Here is a 19,598-nt window from a genome sequence, read left to right on the forward strand (position 1 = left end):
GGATGCTGCCTGACCTGCTGCGCTTTTCCAGCAACACATTTTTCAGCAAGTGATTGTCTTCCAGTTCTTGCCTCTTTTGGATTGGAAGAGATTTTGCAGCAAATTGCCTGTCCATTCAGTTAGTCAAAAAATGGTTCAGGGATTTTATTTTTAATGAGTTGAAAATCTTAAAATTTGATCAAGCTTTGCATGTAACTGTTAACTTTTAGCTGCTTTCAGTTTTGTTTAGTCATAACATCAAATAGTAAATGGGACGAGAGAGAGAGAATCACTAGAGAGAGAATAGGACCCGTCAAGGACCAAAGTGGACATTTATGGAACTATAGGAGCTGGGCGAGGTCCTCAATGAATATTTCCCCTCTGTTTACCCTGGAGAAAGACATGAAGAATTGGGAACTTGGGGAAGTTAGTGGTCATATCTTGGGGACAATCCATATCACGGTAAAGGAGATGATGGATGTATTAGAATGTATTAAGGTAGATAAATCTCCTGGTCCAGATCAGGTATATTCAAGAATACTGAGAGGCTGGAGTAGAAATTGCGAGGGCTCTGGCTGATATGTTTACATCATCATTAGTCACAAGTGAGGTCCCAGCAGACAGGGTCGCAAATGTTGTGCCCTTATTCAAGATTGGTTGCAAAGAAAAACCTGGGAATTGTAGACCAGTAAGCCGGACATCTGTGGTAGGTAAGTTACTTGAGAAGATTCTGAAAGATGAGATATTTATGCATTTGGAAAGATAAGGTTTGATTAGGAATAGTCAACATTTTTTGTGCGTGGGTGATCATGCCTCTCAAATTTGTTAGAGTTCTTTGATGTAGTGACCAGGAGCTTGACGAGGTAAGGGCAGTAATCATAGTTTATATAGGTTTCAATAAATCCTTAATAAGGTTCCACATGATCAGCTGCTCTGGAAGGTTAGATTGCAAGGAATCCAGAGGGAGCTGGCAAATTAGATACAAACAATCGGCTTGATGGTAGGATACAGAGAGTAGTAGTGAAAGGATGCTTGTTGAACTGGAGGCCTGTGACTAGTGGAGTGCTTCAGGGGTTAGCACTGGACCCATTGTTGTTTGTTATCTCTATCAATGATTTGGATGAGAATGTACATAGCATGATTAGTAAGTTTGCAGATGCCACTAAAATAGGTAGTATCATGGACAGTGAGGAAGATTAGATTAGATTCCCTACGGTATGAAAACAAGTCCACACCGACCCTCCGAAGAGTAACCCACCCAGACCCATTTCCCTCTGACGAATGCACCTAACACTATGGGCAATTTAGCATAGCCAATTCACCTAACCTGCACATTTTTAGATTGTGGGAGGAAACCGGAGCACCCGGAGGAAACCCACAAAGTCATGGGGAGAACGTGCAAACTCCACACACACAGTCGTCAAGGCTGGAATTGAACCCGGTTCCTGGTGCTGGGTGGCTGCAGTGCTAACCACTGAGCCGCCATGCCGCCCATTATCAGGTTATCAGGTTAGAAATTGCAGCAGGACCTAAATCAGCTGGGAAGTGGGCCGAGAAATGGCAAATGGAGTTTGATATAGATAAGTCTTGCATTTTGCAAATCAAAGTAGGAGTTTCATGGTGAATAGTAGTGCCATAAGGAGTGTAGTGAACAGAGGGACCTTGGAATTCAGGTTCACAGTTCTCTGAAAGTAGAGCCACAGATAGACAGGGCAGTGAAGAAGGCTTTTGGCATACTGGCCTTCAGTCAGAGCATGGAGTACAGAAGTTGGGAAGTTATGTTGCAGTTGTACTAGATGTTGGTGAGGCTGCTTTTCGAGTATTGTGTCCAGCTTTGGTCACTTTGCTCTAGGAAAAATGTTATTAAACTGGAAAGAGTATTAAAGACATTTACAAGGATGTTGCCAGGACTCAACGCTCTGAGTTATAGGGAGAGATTGGACAAGCTCGAACATTTTTCTTTACAGCATAGGAGACTGAGGGGGGTATCTTATAGAGGCGTATAAGATCATGAGAGGCATGGATAGGGTGAATGCGCTCAGTCTTTTTCCCAGGGTTGGGGAATCGAAGACGAGAGGACATTAGTTTAAGGTTAGAGGGGAAAGGACAAAAGGGAACCTGAGGGCCAACTTATTTACACAGAGGGTGGTACAAATATGGAATGAACTTCCTGCAGAAGTGGTTGAGGCAGGTACATTAACGACATTTAAAAGGCATTTGGACAAATACATGGATAGAAAAAATATAGAAGGACATGGGTCAAATGCAGGGAAATGGGGTTAGCGTGGATGGACATTTTGGTTGGCCTGGACTAGTTTGGGCCAAAGAGCCTGTCTCTGTGACCATCGTTTGATCTGTGCTGATGTTATTACTGGACAAGTCAGATTCCAAACTGAAATCTGATTTGTTAGATCACATTGTTTTGTTTTTAATGAGGTGGTATCTCGATGAGCAAGAAATATGCAGTGTTGCATGTTTTGTTTTCCCAATGGAACAGAAGCTTTCAAAGCAAAATAAATTAAGATAAAATAGAATAAACCAATCTATTTACTGGGTTTTACATACTTCGTAAATTTAAAATCCCACTAATCCCAAACACTCTTTTACAAGTTTAAAAATACCATCCCTTGACATTGTCCCATCAATTCTTGTACAGTACTCATCAGTGTTCCCTCTAGGCTAAAGTATGAACAGCCACTCCAGTGTTCTGCATACAATGGTCGGTGCCAGTACACCGATTGCGGCATTGATGTATGATTCTGGAAGATTACAACCTCTGATTTTTTTTTTTAAAACCTCTGATAGCTGTTTTCCTGGAGCTGTCACGCACCTGAGTTTAAACAATTTTAACTTCAAATCCTTTACACAATTTTCTCCCAATACTTCTGGTCTGGGACTATCAGTAATTTCTTACTGTAAAGTAATCCAGTTGGCTATTTTCTCCTCTGCTCAAGACCACTGTTCTATACATGCATCTTAGTGCAATGATTTCACTGAAACACAAGTCTCCCTCTGTCTACCTATGGATGTTTCCCTTAGCTTAAAAAACATAAAGATTTGAGGTACAATTGATTATCTAGCTAGGTTGCAAAAACCTAAAGTAAACAAAAACACATTTGGCTCCCAAGGATGTCCTTGCAAACTGTTTTATAAGAAATAACCACAGCTGCAGAAATAATTACAAGATTTATTAACTTGAAGCACCTAGAAAAACCAAATATTATTAACTCAAGATTCAAAATCCAAACTTAAAATAAATGATATTAAAAATATGTGGAACCTCAGTTTATATCACACCGTTAAAAGGCATGCAGGACAATATCACGGATGGTAGCGTGATGGCAGAAATAGTAAATAATTTTGCATTGGTATTTACCAGAGAGATAGAACAGGTAGATATAACATTGAATGATGAGATGATTTAAATGCATTTTAAAAAAATAGAACCTATTGTGGGGTGGTGGGTTGACAGTCATTTGGCTATTCACCCATTATATGGAAAGCATCCTGACTCTTGACCACCCTAAATGGCTGACTGACCATTTCCAAGCTCTGGACTGATATTGAAGACGGCTCTTGACTGACAGTCTGAGACTTGCTAAGTGAAGGCTGTCTTGGTTAACATGACCCAGACCTGCAGACAACCTTGTCAACTTCCTTCCTGTATGCCTATGCTAAATATCAAGGTAAGACAGAAGTAGTATGAACCTGGTAACTCTGACTAAGGGGGCAAAATACAAAAAGGTGATGCGACAGTGAGTGAAAGGAGGTAGAGGTCCAGTCCATGCACTAGGTCCTTAGAACACGTGAGTGAAGTTTAACTCCTTGATTTGATTGAAGCCAGCTGAAAATTATGACGTTTCCTAGCCTTATGCCTGTGCTAAACAGCATAGCAGGCTAACCTGATATCTCTAGCTGAGGTACAAAGTGCAAAAAGACATGGCACTGCAAAGGCAGGAATGGTATAACACACCAAAACAGCAGCTAATTAACTTGAAAGACCCAATACAGACATCAAGCAAAACTAATGTCATTTGCAAAATACTGTGCAAGAACTGTAACAAACACTACATTGGACAAACAGCCACCAAGGATACATAAACATCAACTAGCCACAAGATGACATGACCCTCTCTCACTAGTATCCTTACATACAGATAAAGAAGGACACCACTTCGTCTGGGACAACACATCCATCCTAGGACAAGCCAAACAGACATGCACGAGAATTCCTACAGGCATGGCATTCCAACTGGAACTCTATCAACAAAACACATTGCAATTTTCCACCCCTGAGAAAAAGAACAGGAAATGACATCACCAACCCAAGGAAAGCCAAACATATAAATAGAAAGCAGTAAACACCAGCAGTCTTCGTCTGGAGGCACACTGAAGATGTTACCTAGTATGGTGATGAAACGTCTGAAAATGAATCTACCAGCTCAGCGAGCAAACCTACATCCAGAACTTCACCGAGCTACAAATCTTTTCAAAACGTGATATGAGCATTTAGGTGAAGTCAAAGTGAATGAGCGCTATGAAACAAGAGTCCACAGATACAGCCTGACCCAGTTGATGACCTACGTGCGTATGTCCTTGAGCACCGTGTCCTTGTTACAACACTACAATGGTAGTTCTTGGTGCAGCATTAAAGTGCAGATGCATCCTAAATGGATTGGAGATGTACCATGAGAATTCTTAGAGCTGGGGCATATATCAGATGCGAATGTTCATGTATGCGGGTGTGGCTAGTGCTCACTGAGCATGCCTGGTGTCCAATATCAAGGTTCTTTAGACCAAGTGGCAGGTTGAAGTCACCAGATACACACTTTTCTCCATATTGAGTTTTCTCAATATTTATCTTGTATGGTGAGTTTGATATTCAGATTTCTTTCTTCCTGATGAGGTGAGTTGGCTTGTCAATAAGACATTTAATAAGAAATAATCCCTTTTAGTTAGCAAATTACCACTGCTGTTGTCACAATCACAAAAGATGAAACAAGAAACTCCTGATATTAAGGTCAACCTTGACGAACTACTTGTTTGATTCTGCCAAAAATCTCACCAGACCCCACCTTGCTCAGACCCTATAAGATTCAGATAATACTGTTTTAAAAAAAAAATGGTGCATATCTCAGGAAATCCTGCCCCTCTTTGCTCCTCATACTATTATGATCTCAACTTTTTTTGGAAGAATTGGGGTCTCCTGGTTACCTCTGTCAGTGGAGTCTAGGAATCTACTCTCACTTTAAGAAGGAGCATAGAACTTTGTGTTCCTTGCTCTGTTCAATCACCCCATGATCTTTGGATGTTATGATCTGCCTGTACTGCATGCAAAACAAAACTTTTTACTGTACCTAGATATATTTGGCAATAATAAATTAATAAATCAAGTTAATCAGATCAATTGTCTCTTTACCAGCTTGCTTAAGGTCTTAGCGATCATGCATGATCAAATGTAGTTGTACTAATTTCTGTCATGCAATAAACCTTCTTGTTATCTAAGAATAATACCTTTTCTGATTTCTATGGTGTTGCATCCTCTACTAGTAATCACCAGATAGGCTCAAGACAAAGCAGGATTGGCAGCAGCAAACTACCTTAGAAAACCCTTATCTACATACTGGTAGAGGTTGCAGATTCACAAGTAGTCAGCACTGGTCATCTGAGAAAATAGTGCAGACAATTCAAGAGAAACAGGTTTGTAAGAAATTCTTCTCTGACCTCAGTTCGATAATTGTTTGTCACATTGATGCCCTGTTCCACCCCAAGATGAGATTTGGAACACGTACAGTACAATCACTGAAAATATCTATTTCCACCTCCACAACATCTCATTGCTCTGCCACATTGCTACTCCCTTACTGATGAAGCCTTCACCCATACCTGTCTTATCTCCAGACTTTACTATTTTAATGCAGCTAAGTGCCATACAACAGGCTAATGTAAATTTGAGATTTTCCAAAGCTCTGCCAGCCATGTCCTCATTCACTGACCTATGAATTAGCATTTTGATTTTAAAATTCTATTTTTTGTTTTCAACTCCTCATACAAACTCCACTTTTGCAATCTTAATAATCTGTAGCCCTACAATATCTTGTATTGTCAACTCTCTGAATTCTTGCAAATACGGCCCTCTGAATGTCCTCAATTTTAAGTGTTCCATTATTGGTAGACCTGCCTTTATTATCCAAGGCCATAAATTCTGAAATAAACTACCTGAGCCAGTCTATCTTTCCTTTTTTTTTGAGACAATTCTTTACACCAAATGCTTTAACCAACCTCACTAATATCATCTTACGTGGCTCAGTGCCAAATTTTGGGAAATTACTGGAGCAATGCCTTGTGTTGTTTTACTGTGTTATAATTACAAAATGTTGTGATAACTTTCACATTCACCAGGTGAATTACAGAATTAACCTCTCATGTCTTTTTTGGATGCATTTCATTTTCATTCCTTGACTCACTCGTTACTGTGCTGGAAGCAGTTGTTTGTTTCTTCTCTGTTTGGTCGATTCTTGGCCTGTCAGGATTTCACACATACCTAATCAGCTCAAATCAGACAACAAATGAAGATGTAAGTATTTGTTTCATTGCATGCAAAGAAAATAGTTTAAGCAAATATCAAGAATGAGCATTAAAATATATCAGCTTATAATGTGATTAAGAACTAATGTGAAAGAAAACAATTATAGACAAGTAGAATATTTAGCTGACATTGATAATACAAGTCAAATAATTGAAGTGTTGTCCTGAATACAGGCTTAAAATATTCTGAAATGAGCACTGTGGTCAGGTCTAATGTCTAGCATTGATTGGACAAATCCAGTTTCTACATTTTTATTTCAACTAAAAGGTTGCATTATATTGTACTTTGGACATATCTGTTCTGTAATAAAAGGTAGATACATCATATAAAGGAGTATCAGAGTATACTAATGTCAGCTAGTCAGGTTGAGCTTAATGGACCAAAGATCTTTTTCAGCAAGTCATTGTATGTATGTAATGTGAATGCACAGGTTTGGTTCCTATGCATTGGTTAATATGATATATCCTTATAAGATATATTAGAGGGCAGAAAATCTGTTAATCTTATATTTTGTCATAATATTACTGACACTGTGCACTCAATGATTAATTATTAAGGCAAGGTCTTGAGCAAAATTGAATCCAAAGTGAAAATTAGAAGCTTAAAAGTGTGTGTCTGATAAGGGTTGTCACATACTGCTTGAAATTTGCTTTTCAAATTAGCTTTGTTGGGATTGCATACATTTGCTTCAACACTTACTGCTATAGTTCAATATGTTATTTAAAAGAACTAATGTTAGTACTTCATACTCGTTGATTCACCCGATATGGCATAAATTTTATAGTTGACAGCAATTACTTCAATTTATTAAGTCATTTTGTAGTGGTAAATTTCATGTTTCTATTAAAGAGTGAAATTGAAGGGTACAATGGTTAAAATTATTGAGACTTCTTTAAGTGTTTCGATCCAATTTGTTGAAAATTAAATGCTTTGTGTGAACTATTCTTAATGGTTGGTTTTAATTTTGTCCTTGCAGATTAAAGGATCCTGGTCAAACAAAAGAAGCAAAGATAATTACAATCCATATAGCTATGGAAACATCTTCACAAATTGTTGTGCAGCTTTGTGTGGGCCATTGCCACCGAGGTGGGAAATGATTGTGATGGGAAATAAATCATTGTTCAGAGATTTCCTTCCATTGTTTCTTTCCCTTTCAACACAATAAGGAATATTAATTGAATAAAACTTGGATTTACATGAAGTTCTTTTTTAAATCCTCAAATGAGTTCAACATGTATAGTTATATTGTTAGGTTTCCACATGGTGGACTAGCTCTGTATAGCATTTACTTAAGAGTACAATTAATTTTTACAAACATGAATCAGCTTTCTAAAAGAAATCCTAATTGTTAATTACAAATATTTTTATGCATGTCAGTGAACTAAAATATTGTAGTTCTACTTTACTGGGACAAATCTTCCCGTGGAAAACCAGACTTCCACACTACCATAGCTCACAAAATGCACGCCGAAACCATACGTGATCTTCCAAAAAATTTAATCTCTTTGTTCAAGGGTCAGGTTAGCAAGCCGCAATGGAGTTCATGAGTAGTATGGATACAGAGAATGGCCAGTCAGAAGTCTTGTTCTCCAACAATTTAAAGGCTCGCTAAACGACACTACTCAGTCCTTTACTGTCATGTCATGCCATGCCATCTTGCATTTCCTGATGCCAATCCACACCCGTCACATTCCCCTGTGCCATCTCATTTTCCATCCCATCTCACATTTTTAATACAACCTGAGCCATCTCTATACCTCCATGCCAAACTGTGATCTCCATGTATCTTGCGTAGCAACTCATCCAGTTCTCAGGAGCCATGTAATAGTAATGGAATTTGTTTTAAAATATTATTGGAAAATGCTTAAACCTCTAACATTATAAGAAAATCCTGAATTCAAATTCAATATCATTGATACCAGACCGGAAAAAAAGGAAATAAGGATATAATCCTTTAGATGTTTATTAGGCTTATGAACAAGCATCATATCAAAGATATCTGTGGTTATAGGTTTGTAAAGGTTACATTCATTCTTGGATCACTTGCTGGGCTGCAAGTTCAAACCCAAACAATTATTCAGCATAGCTACAGATTTCATATTAAAAGCTCACTGATGGAACAGATTTCCATTTCAAAACAGGATACCCATCAATCAGTAAAATCACAAGCAGGTGTAGATCTTTTTTTTCTTCTTTCAAAAGCAATGTTTTAACAGCCAGATCTGCCAATCCCATTAAATAAGAATACAGAAACGTGACAGTAGAATACATATTTTAATGCACCCTGCTACTTTGTTCTTTGGAAAACTTACTTGAATTCATAGTGCTGATTTTTATAGGTAATTAAATCAAATTAATGCTGATTTTTTTTTTCAGAACGTCTTCACCCTGCCCACAAATATCAATTTGATTAAATTCAGAATATTTCAGCCTGAATTGTCTGTATTAACTTAATTCAACATAAATGGTTTAATTGCATTTCCAAGTCATAAATCATCAAGGTATTAGCATTAAATGATTACTTTTGAAAAACACATGAAGTACACTAAAAGAAAGATATATAATTTGCTAATTCTTTCTAATGTTACAAAAGACTGGTCACTTTGCTGTTATAAGTGTCTCATAATCTTGAATAAGTCTGTTAATCTTATCCATAAGTAGATTTTATAGTCAATTACTAACTTTACTTTACTTTTATTTTTTTAATAGTTTAATTGATCGAAGAGGAGCGATCCAGTCAGATACACCACAGTCAGTTGCGCCACCAAATGGAATCACCACATATGGGGCCACACAATCTCAGAGCAACATGGTAGGATCCATGCCATAGTGTTGCTCACTGAGATCCTGTCATTGTTTATTTCCACCATCCTTTTCCATCTGTTTCAGTAGTACATTTCACCAATCCTAGAAAAAAACAAGTTATAGTAAGAACAGCCGTTCCAAGCCACCGTGATTAAAGAGGTGTCCTGCACATGAGAAAAGCCTTTTTGCTTCACAGAAATGTCAGTTTGACTAAAAACAACTGAAGAATGGAGAATGTGAATGTCATGGAGCCTTTCTAGTCACTCTGAGAGAATAAAGAAATGTGACCAGATGCCAATTGGTCCAGGCATAAAAAGTATTGAATTTTCTTCAGCATTCAGTTTTAATACAGTTTGAAGTCAGTTTCAGCTATGTAAAACTGTTTTATACATTTGGAAAAAAGGATGGCCTGCATCTGAGCCTAAGTACAATCTGAGAGAGAGAGAGAATATGAAATGCAATTTGCATCTTGAAGAAGGGGCAGAACAATATTTTAGGCGGATTCATAGTCTGCCACATTTGCACCTGGGTAAATTTTGTAGTCGAACTTAATTATTTGAGTCTCCATAGTTAATATTTGGCTTTGAATTATATCGAATTTACATTACATGGCAACGCAGAAACCGACGATTTAGCCCCAATGGTTTGTGTTGATGTTTACATTCCAAGAAAGAGCTTCTGTCTTCCTAGTTCACCTAACATTGTGTGCACATCTTTCAATTTCTTTCTTCTGCTACTCATCTAACTTGCCCTTTCTGGCACCTATGGGATTCATGTCAACTGGTCGAAGTGATAGTAATTTCCACAACCATTTACTGGATAGAAAAGATTTTTGATTTTTTTTCTGGATTACATACTGGATTTATTAAAACCAATCATAATTTCAAAGATCTCTTTTGGGTCATACTTTAGCCTTCTCTTGGTTTCAGATAACAGCCTCAGCCTGATTATTTTTGCTCCTAACTCATACAGTGTCTCAATTCAAGTATTACTTATGTAATTTTATTTCTCTGTTTCAGTGCCTCTATATCTTTCTCTAATACAGAGACCAGAACTGCATAAAGTATTCCAAATATGGTCTAAGGCCCTGTAGAAGTCTAATATAACTGATTTTCAATTCCATTCATCCTTCTAGAAATTAATACAAGTGTTTTATTAGCATTTTTATGACTTTGTGAATTTGTGTTGCTATGTTTAATGATTTGTCATTATGTACTTTGATTCTTTTGCTCCACCTACACAATTTAAGTTAGTATTTTTTCAAAGCAAATCACCTCCTTATTCTTGCTATTACAATGTAGCACCTCATTTTTTCCATATTGAAACCATCTTGCCACTTATTGCTAATGCTGCATTGTATTTTGTTGAATTTTTTTGCACTATTGCGTGCACCTCAGTTTGATGCCATTCATAAATTTTGAAAGTGCATTTCTGACTCTAAATCATTTCTGTACTGTTTACTTCCACTCGTGTGTTCAGTTACCTTTAAGCCCTACTCTCTTCTGCCTTTTAGATTGCTGTCCATCTGCTACTTGTCCCCTGACTCCATGTGTGCTGAATGTAATAACAAGTTTATTGTGAAATAAATATATCAACAGAGCTTTTTAGAAATTCAACTATACTGCCATTACCCATGCATATTTATTCTGTAATTTCAAGTAAATCAGTAAGGTTGGTCAATTAAGATGACCTTCCCTTTTGATCTCCAAGTTGAATTTTGTTTTAAATTTTAGTTTCTATATTGTGGTACAGTATAGAAGAGGCCGTTTGACCAATTAATTGAACTCCCCTGTGTTTCCTCACTAGCCTGCCAAGTATTTGTTTCAAGTATGTATTTCCTTTTGATAGTTGCATTGAATCTTCTTCCATTATCTTTGAAGATGGCATGTTCTAAACTGTAACAACTTGCTGCATAGATTCCCCTCTTCTCACATCTGATTCTTTGCCAATCATTTCTGTCAGATGTATCATGACAAAATTCATGAATTTGAGCACTTCTATTAAATCCCCCCCTAACTGCTTCCACTCTAAAAGAGAACATTTCTATCTTCTCTAGCTTCTCTGGTAACTCCATATTCTTCCGAATATGCAATGCACAGAATCGGACACAATACTCCAGTTGAGACTTAATTATTTGATTTATGCAAGTTTACGTTTTCTTTTTAATTGCACATTTAGTTCATTTAGCAATACCTCAAGCTGCAGGATGTATTATAAGTTACTCAAATCATAAATCATTTTTTAAGTCTGGATACTGAATTATTAGAAGACTTTGTTATTTAGGGCAATAATTGTGGTAATTTGATTTATGTCTCACTATGTCTGCTCCATTAGGATGAAAACGTTCACCCACCTTATAGTTCAGGGAACAAAGACCTTTTAATATGATTGCAAAGTTCTTTACAAAGTAAGATTTAGTGTGAATTCAATTTTTTTCTACATGACTTCCATAAATAGTTTGCAAAATTAACTTGTTGCATTCTTGTTTTTCTGCAACTAGTGATGTTTAGAACAGCTTTTTTTAAAATGTCAATTGACATGGTTTTTGTCAGTCTTGCAGCATTCTATACAAGGCTATTGCTGAACTCTAATATGAAACTATGTACGCCTTGGAAGAAATTTTCACTTATAAGGCAAACTTAATCCGCTTCAGTTCTTGGGCAGCTATGGAACGGTTTTGGAGAATTATCGGCATTTAGGTAATGGAAGGAATATTTAGAAGCTAGAGTGCAATTTCAACTTGATCAGTATTTAAACACACTTTATGCTGTGGAAAATCTTAAGCCAGTCATTACATGAGAGTCCTTAGTCGCTAAGATGGGAAATCTCTCAGCAGCAAATCTACGTTTAGACCAAGAATCCTTTTGGCTAACTTGAAGCAGCATTCCCTTCAGGGAAAAGACAAGAAAAATTGTTTATCCTATGAACTAGAGTAAAACTGAATAGAGGAAAATAGAGGTGCAGTTTTTGTTTTTAACTGTATCTATATATTTTTGGCACAATAAGTTGTGAATATACCAAGAAGGTAGAAAATTAGAGAAGCTAGTTGTGCAGTATCATGGTAACGTGTAAAAGAGAAATACTTTTTGCATTTCGCACTGCCTTTCATTACCTCAAGATATCCCAAATTGCATTGCAACCAATAAACTACTTTTGATGGAAATGTGGCTGTTAATCTGTGCACAAAATATTCCCACAAACAGTGGGAACTAGATAATCTGTTTTAGTGGTGGTGGGTGCAATGAAAAACATCTCTCAAAATTTGATTGGGTGCTTTTAAAAAAAACAAATGCTAACTGCATTCATTGCTGCATGTGATAATTTGTATTCTTCTGTGTGGATAGCTTAAAACCAAATCATCACTTGAGTTCCAAAGGAATTTCTCATTCTTATTCTTTTGACTATTGATCACTTAATTGAGAGACTAACATACCTGTTAACAATTTTCACCTTGGTTTCAAGTAGCTGAATTTATATTTCACATAGCTTTATTTACTTGTGCCATAAATCAGCCTTCCCTGTGAATTCCACAGGGATTCTCCTAAACAACATTTCCTAAACTTCTCATTTTTTAAATGAGAAGTTAGCAATAAGTGGGAGAGGGGTGGCTGGTGGTTGGAGTATTTAAATAGCTATCAACAATCTTTCCTGAAATTCCACAAGTTACAGGGGGAGCTTTGGGGAAACTCCATGGAAACTTTCCTCCAGTAAATGAAAAGTGAATTAAAATGTCGCATTACTTTGATATGAAAGTTTGATATTATTGCATCTGGCTTCCATTTGTTATTGTTGACAGTATTTCTTTCATACGTGTGCCATTTGGAATCTGCTCATCCATTTGTGAAGACATTTCAACTATTTGTTTAGATATTTAGCATATAGTTTACTGCAATATCTATACAAATTGCTTGAAAACTAAATAACAACTTTCATTTTATTAATACAGCTTGTACCATACAGGATACAACCAATATTAAGCATCAGTGTACATGAATTAACAATGAGACATATGTAATCCTGTAACACCTAACATATGTGCAATGTAAGCCTTTGCTTGATGCAAACTATATTTGTTGTTTTTTAAGGATAAGAAACCTTCTAATGTGTTCTATATAGACTGTTATTTAAAAACAAAGTCCACGCCAATTTCCATCTTTAAGGTGCTTTACATTTATGGGAACAAATTAAATTAGCCAAAATCAAAAAAGTGCTTCTGTACATCTAAGAGTACTTGATTTTAGAGCTGTATTTGACAAGGTTACTGGACCAAATCTTTTCATTATATATTTTGAGCTGTCACTAAATATTTGTAACAACGTACATTTCATGACAACATCCTAAATGTTTGACTTCTAATGATCAAGACGTGTCTAACGCTTTATTCACTAATTTTCCAAGTATGGCAGAATGAGTATAAAACAAAAATGCACTTTTTGGTCCTGACACTTTTCTTAAAACAAACTAACAATAATTAGTGAAGGGTTACAGGAAGTAATGTGAATAAAATATTTATCATGAAATTCTTACAAGTCTTCCCCAAGGGACATAGCAAGATTATTTGTTTCATGTCCTGTCCTGTGCATAAGCTTCCAAGAATTTCTCAAATTTAACTTCTTCAAGGCTCAGGGTGACCTCTAAGGCTGAGGGGTGACCTTATAAAGGTTTCTAAAATCATGAGGGACATGGATAGGGTAAATAGACAAGGTTTTTTTCCATGGGTTGGGTGAGTCCAGAACTAGAGGGCATAGGTTTAGGGTGAGAGGGGAAAGATTTAAAAGTTACCTAAGGGACAACCTTTTCACGTTGAAAGTGGTGCGTGTGTGGACTGAGCAGCCAGAGGAAGTGGTACAATTACAACATTTAAAAGGCATCTGGAGGGGTTATGAAGAGGTAAGGTTTAGAGGGATATAGACCAAGTTCTAGCAAATGGGACTAGGTTAGGTTAGGATACCTGGTCGGCATGGACAAGTTGGACCAAGGGGTCTGTTTCCTTGCTGTACATCTTTCTGACTTTATTGATTCCATCAGGTCACTGTTTGCTAAAGTAATTTTTGTTTGCCTGAAAAAGTAAACCAATCAAAAAAAATCTTTCATGAGAAAACCTTGGTTCCAGAAATGGAAAATGGTTCAGCTTCGTGGTTAAGTTCAGTTTAAAAAAAAATGCAAGTTACAGAGATTTACAGCAAATGCCTTCAGCCTGCTGTACCCACACCAGTCAAAAACAACCTTTAACTCTTCTAATCCCATTTTCTAGCACTTGGCCCGTAGCTTTGTATGCCTTGGCATAACAAGTGCATGTCTAAATACTTGTGTTTTGAGGGTTTCTATCTGTACCATCTGTACAGGCAATGAGTCCATATTCCCATTATTCTCTGTGTGAAAAAGGTTTTCCTCACATCATCTCTAATACTTAAATCCATGCCCCCTTGTCATTAATACCTCCATCACGGGGAAAAGTTGCTACCTGTCCACGCTATCTATGCCACTCATAATTTTATACATCTCAAATTGTGTCCCCTCATAATCTCCTCTGCTCTAAGGAAGACAGCCCCGAACTGTCCAATCTCTCTTCCTGACTGAAACACTTTATCCACTTCTCCCTTAAGGACCAGTATGCGTGCACACCAAAGTCCCTCTGATCCTTTGTACTTCCCAGAGTCATTTATTCTCTTGCCTTGTTGCCCAAGTCCATCACTTCACATTTATCTGAATTGAATCTGACTCTTTTCTGAATGCTTAAATATGGAGGTCAGAAATGAAATTAATATAAACCACTGGGAAATAAGAGAAAACCTTCAGCAAATAAAGCATTTTTAAGTGTATGTTATTGCTGCAGCGATAAGCGTTTTGGTGTAATCGCAGAAGCATTATTGCTGTTATGAAAGTCATTCTGAACCTTAGTGCTTTTATAGTTAAACAGTTGGCTTGCTCAAGAAGTTCATAATTTCCTGCAGATACCAATACTGTCAGGGTCAAAACTGTAATTTTTAGATGAGGCTCTTATTTACAGAGATTACTGATATTTTTGAAAATTCAGATGTTTGGGCTTCTGCCTTAGTCATATTTTTATGCCACAGTTGGAACTGAAATTATCTTTTCTACTATGTATGTGTTAGTTCCAACTGTAATCTCTATTTGCACTGCAACAATGTTGGAATTGCATTATGAACTTTCACATGCCCATTTAAAAGACCCAATTGTTTCTTTTGTGTAAAGAAACAATATTACAAGAAGGGTTTTTGTGCCACAGATCTCAGTCAGGAGGCCCAGGTTAAAATCCCATCTGAGGTAAGTAGAACATCCTTGACAGTTTGATTAAAAAGAAACTACAGGGAGGTGAAGAATTGTTTTTCATATTGTGACATCTGGATTTTGTTTGGTTTAGTTTACCTAAGTTTGTTTCGACTGCCTTAAGTGTTTGTACTGCAGCATTATGATGTTAAAGTTACATGTTTTTATAATGTTGCCAAATAAATCATAGTAAATTATTACCTATTTTTATAGCATTACGAGCAGGCCACCTAAAGAGAGACATACATTGATTGCAAACATAAAAGTAAGTTGTCTATCTGGGTTTTTTTTGTATTTGATTTAACATTGGCTTGTTAAGTTGATAAATATAAATCGAATACATGCCAATTTTTAGAATCAAAATTTTCCTGGCTCTGTCATGGAAAGCTGCCGATCTCACTGTGGCCTATACTTGCAATAAAAAAAGTCAAAGTTATTATTGCACAGAAGAAGGTAATTGAGCTTATCGAGTGCATGCTGACTGTCTGTTGAGCAATCCAATCAGCACTATTCCCTCAGTTTGACCCTGTATCCCTTCAAACATATTTATTTCAGTGTTCATCCAGTTTTATAATCTTCATCATTTCTGTTTCCACCACCTTCATATTGCCTTGCTAACTACGTTTTCAAAATGCCACATCAGTTCCAAAGACAGATGTCCATGAACCTTCAGATTCTTCTGTCCTTGTACAATGTTTAAAATACTGCTGTTAAGTCCATATTGCTTCTTCCTACCCTTTCTGATGAAATTTATCCCCTTGCATTTCTTTATGTTAAACTTCAATTGTTACTTGTTTATCTGTACGGCTAGCTTACCTGTGTCTGTTTGCAATTGTCTCTGTCTGCCACATCTGATTGGATATAAAGTGCTCTAAATTAAACTTCGTTCTTGTTATTTTCACTTTACAAAACAACCACACAGATTCTTTAATTTCTGTTATTCTCTTTCATTCATCATGCTATGAACCACTTTACATGTAAGAACGCATTTGATTATTTTAAGTGTTTCTTCACCAGTTGACATTCAAACAAAATTATCTTATATTTAACCAGAATGCTGAAATACTTGGTGATTCCATTTGTTTCCTCTTTCCCATAATCTAACCCTGAATATGATAAGTTTATAATAGGTATTTTGCAAATGTGTCTACATCCACAATATATTAAACTTACTAAGTCTAAATAACGTACTCTTGTGCCAACTCTTTCCTGCTAATAAATTGCTATGACCACACTTACAATAGAAATAACCAATCTATGCTTACCTTACTATACCATAATAACATCCTTCACCAATGGTGAAGTTGTAGTGTTTCAGTTTTGTATCCCAGAGCTCTTCAACCTGCACACAGATGCATGCAGCTATCAATTTGCTCCACTTCCCAGATGTCTTTAAGATTAACATTCACTATAAATGCAATGCAATGGCAGTATTATGTAAGTCTGATGAATTAGAGACTGATTTCATATTGTGCCAATTATACTCCCCATGTCTCACTCCACTTCCTCAAATTACTGCATTTGACCTTGACACCCCAGTTGGAAAACTGATCTAATTGGAACAGATAGATGAGGTTTGACTGGATTGATAGTTGTCCTCCTGGCTGAAGTATCTCAAACACAGTATATTCTCAGAATAAGGGCTGATTATTTAAGGCTGAGATATGGATACATTTCTTACCCTAAAGGCTTATGAACATTTGGAAGTCTGTACCCCAAAAGTCAAAGATTCTCCATCACTAAATATATTTAAAGCTGAGATGGCCAAAGTTTTGAAGCAAGATATGGAGAATGGGCAGGAAAATAAAGTTGATGGAGAAGATCGACCTAAGTCATATTGATTAGCAGAGCAGACTAAAGGAAGTGTATACATTGCTTCTATTTCTTACATTCCAGGTGTAAAGCCAAAATGGAATACTAAATAAAGTTGACCATTAAGAATTTCTAGTTGGTCCTTGTAGTTTGGCTAAATCCAAGATAACTGACCAAATATGTAAACACGGTTTTTCATTGCTTGCCCTCATCTTCACCTTTTCTGCAGTTGTATATTCCCTTAGAATTTGCAAATAAAAAAGCAATGCAATGTAAACACTCAGCCATTTGGAGAAAAATATTCTTAAAATCCCACTCCAGTCACCACCAGTGATCAAAACCAGTGGAAATTTCAAGTTAGATGAAGTTGACAACATCTTACATCATCCTTGAGTATGTTCAAGCAGCTCTAGCAAAATTGAAGTTAATGGAAATTAGGAAGATAACTCTGCACTGTTTAGAGTCATGACTAGCACAAGGAAGATGGTTGTGATAGTTGAAGGCCAATCATTTCAGCTGTTTCATCAGTGACCTTCTCTCCGTGAGTTCAGAAGTGAGTGTGTCCGCTGATACTTGGACAATGTTGAGTTGTATTCACAGCTCATTTGATTTTGAAATAGTCCATGTTCATATACAGTAATTATGGAAAGTATCCAGTGGTTGGTAACATTTCTACCACGTTTGCCAGGCAATAACCGTCTTCAGTGACAGAACTTGACCATTTCTTTTTAATATTCAACATCGTCATCTTTGTAGAGTCCCCTACCTTCAATATCCAAGAGTTGCCTTTGATCAGAAACTTAATTTGGACCAGCCATAAAAACATCCACTCAAAGAGTAGGTTAACGGTGGTGATTTCTGCACCAGTTAATTCATTTCCTGAGTCTCCAAAAGCATGCCTACTATTTATAAGGGATAAGTCAGGTCTGATGAAGTAGTCCTCATTTGTCAAATATGTGCAATTCCAACAACATTGAGGTAGCTTGACAATCCAGGTCTACAAGATGCCCCCTAATAACCCATTTAGATTCCTTAAGCAGTACATTATGACATGAAGCTCTGCCATTCAAAAGATTGGCAGCAAATGCAAGGGAACATTATCGCCTGTAAGTTCTGCTCCAAGTCACACATCATTCTGACTTGAAGCTATAGTACTGTCACAGGATCAAAATCCTGGAGCTGTCTAATGCAGCGTAGGTGTACCCACATCAAATGGAGTGCAGTAATTCAAGAAGGCAGCCTACTGGCATCTTCTCAAGGACAGTTAGGATGAATGACAGATGTAACTTTCTTTTATGGATAAGCTGGATGCAATGTCTGAAATGTGCACAAATTTTCTGAGACCAATGAATTTTACGCTGATTGATATTTTATTTCCCCATTTATTTAATCCTGGATCAGATCACCAAAACGCAAACCTCAGTGTGTGCACTTTTATTCTTGTGTGCACAGTTTGAAAATGCAACTGTTCCAGGCACAAACCTCCACTCACCTTCAGTAGAAATGCAGCAAATCACAGAGATGTGAAATTACGGGGACTCAGCCTCATGATTCTACCACTAGTTACTTGTCTTGAACTAAGATTTGGGTATTCCTGGGCAAAAGGTCAAGGAAAATCAGCACTTCTGAAATAAGCTAATTCTGGTTTAAAACTATGCATATATATTTTATATCAGGTGAACATTGTGTCGCATCAAATTAGAATTACGTTGTATTTTTGTGCAAGCTTGCTCTTTTGGCAGGAGTTAATCCGATCAACATTTTTCAGTAGACCCCATTGTACAGTGATGTGTCCTAATTTGTCTGTATTTTCTAAGATATTTATTTCCACAAGATAACTAATGTGTAGGCTGGTGAATAAATTATATGGAAGGTCAATGTGAATCAAGAAAAAGAACAAAAATTGATGAAAATACTTGAGTCAAACAGCATCTTTGCAAAGAGATTAAGATCACGGTTTAAGTCAAAACTTAACTCTGTTTTCAAAGTTTGTGCGAAGATTTGTAGCTCGGGTGCTCGTTGTTGTGGTTCTGTTCGCCGAGCTGGAAGTTTTTGTTGCAAACGTTTCGTCCCCTGGCTAGGCGACATCATCAGTGCTTGGGAGCCTCCCGCGAAGCGCTTC

At 36.9% G+C, this 19,598-nt stretch overlaps 1 protein-coding gene across 6 annotated transcripts in view; it reads left to right on the forward strand.

The window, feature by feature from the left end:
* Positions 1-19,598, forward strand: part of zdhhc14 (zinc finger DHHC-type palmitoyltransferase 14) — a 193,842-nt gene that overhangs the window by 154,675 nt on the left and 19,569 nt on the right. For 3 of the 6 annotated variants that reach the window (XM_043696153.1, XM_043696154.1, XM_043696155.1), the window contains exons 6-8: positions 6,454-6,556; positions 7,545-7,654; positions 9,278-9,380. In XM_043696153.1, coding sequence (XP_043552088.1) covers positions 6,454-6,556; positions 7,545-7,654; positions 9,278-9,380 — 316 coding nt within the window. Of the gene's footprint in view, positions 1-6,453; positions 6,557-7,544; positions 7,655-9,277; positions 9,381-11,707; positions 11,777-15,877; positions 15,930-19,598 lie in introns of those variants that run through there. The other 3 variants (XM_043696158.1, XM_043696157.1, XM_043696156.1) reach the window with 2 other exon arrangements.

This window comes from Chiloscyllium plagiosum, chromosome 9 (assembly GCF_004010195.1).
Source record: "Chiloscyllium plagiosum isolate BGI_BamShark_2017 chromosome 9, ASM401019v2, whole genome shotgun sequence".
In the NCBI taxonomy this organism is placed as follows: domain Eukaryota; kingdom Metazoa; phylum Chordata; class Chondrichthyes; order Orectolobiformes; family Hemiscylliidae; genus Chiloscyllium; species Chiloscyllium plagiosum.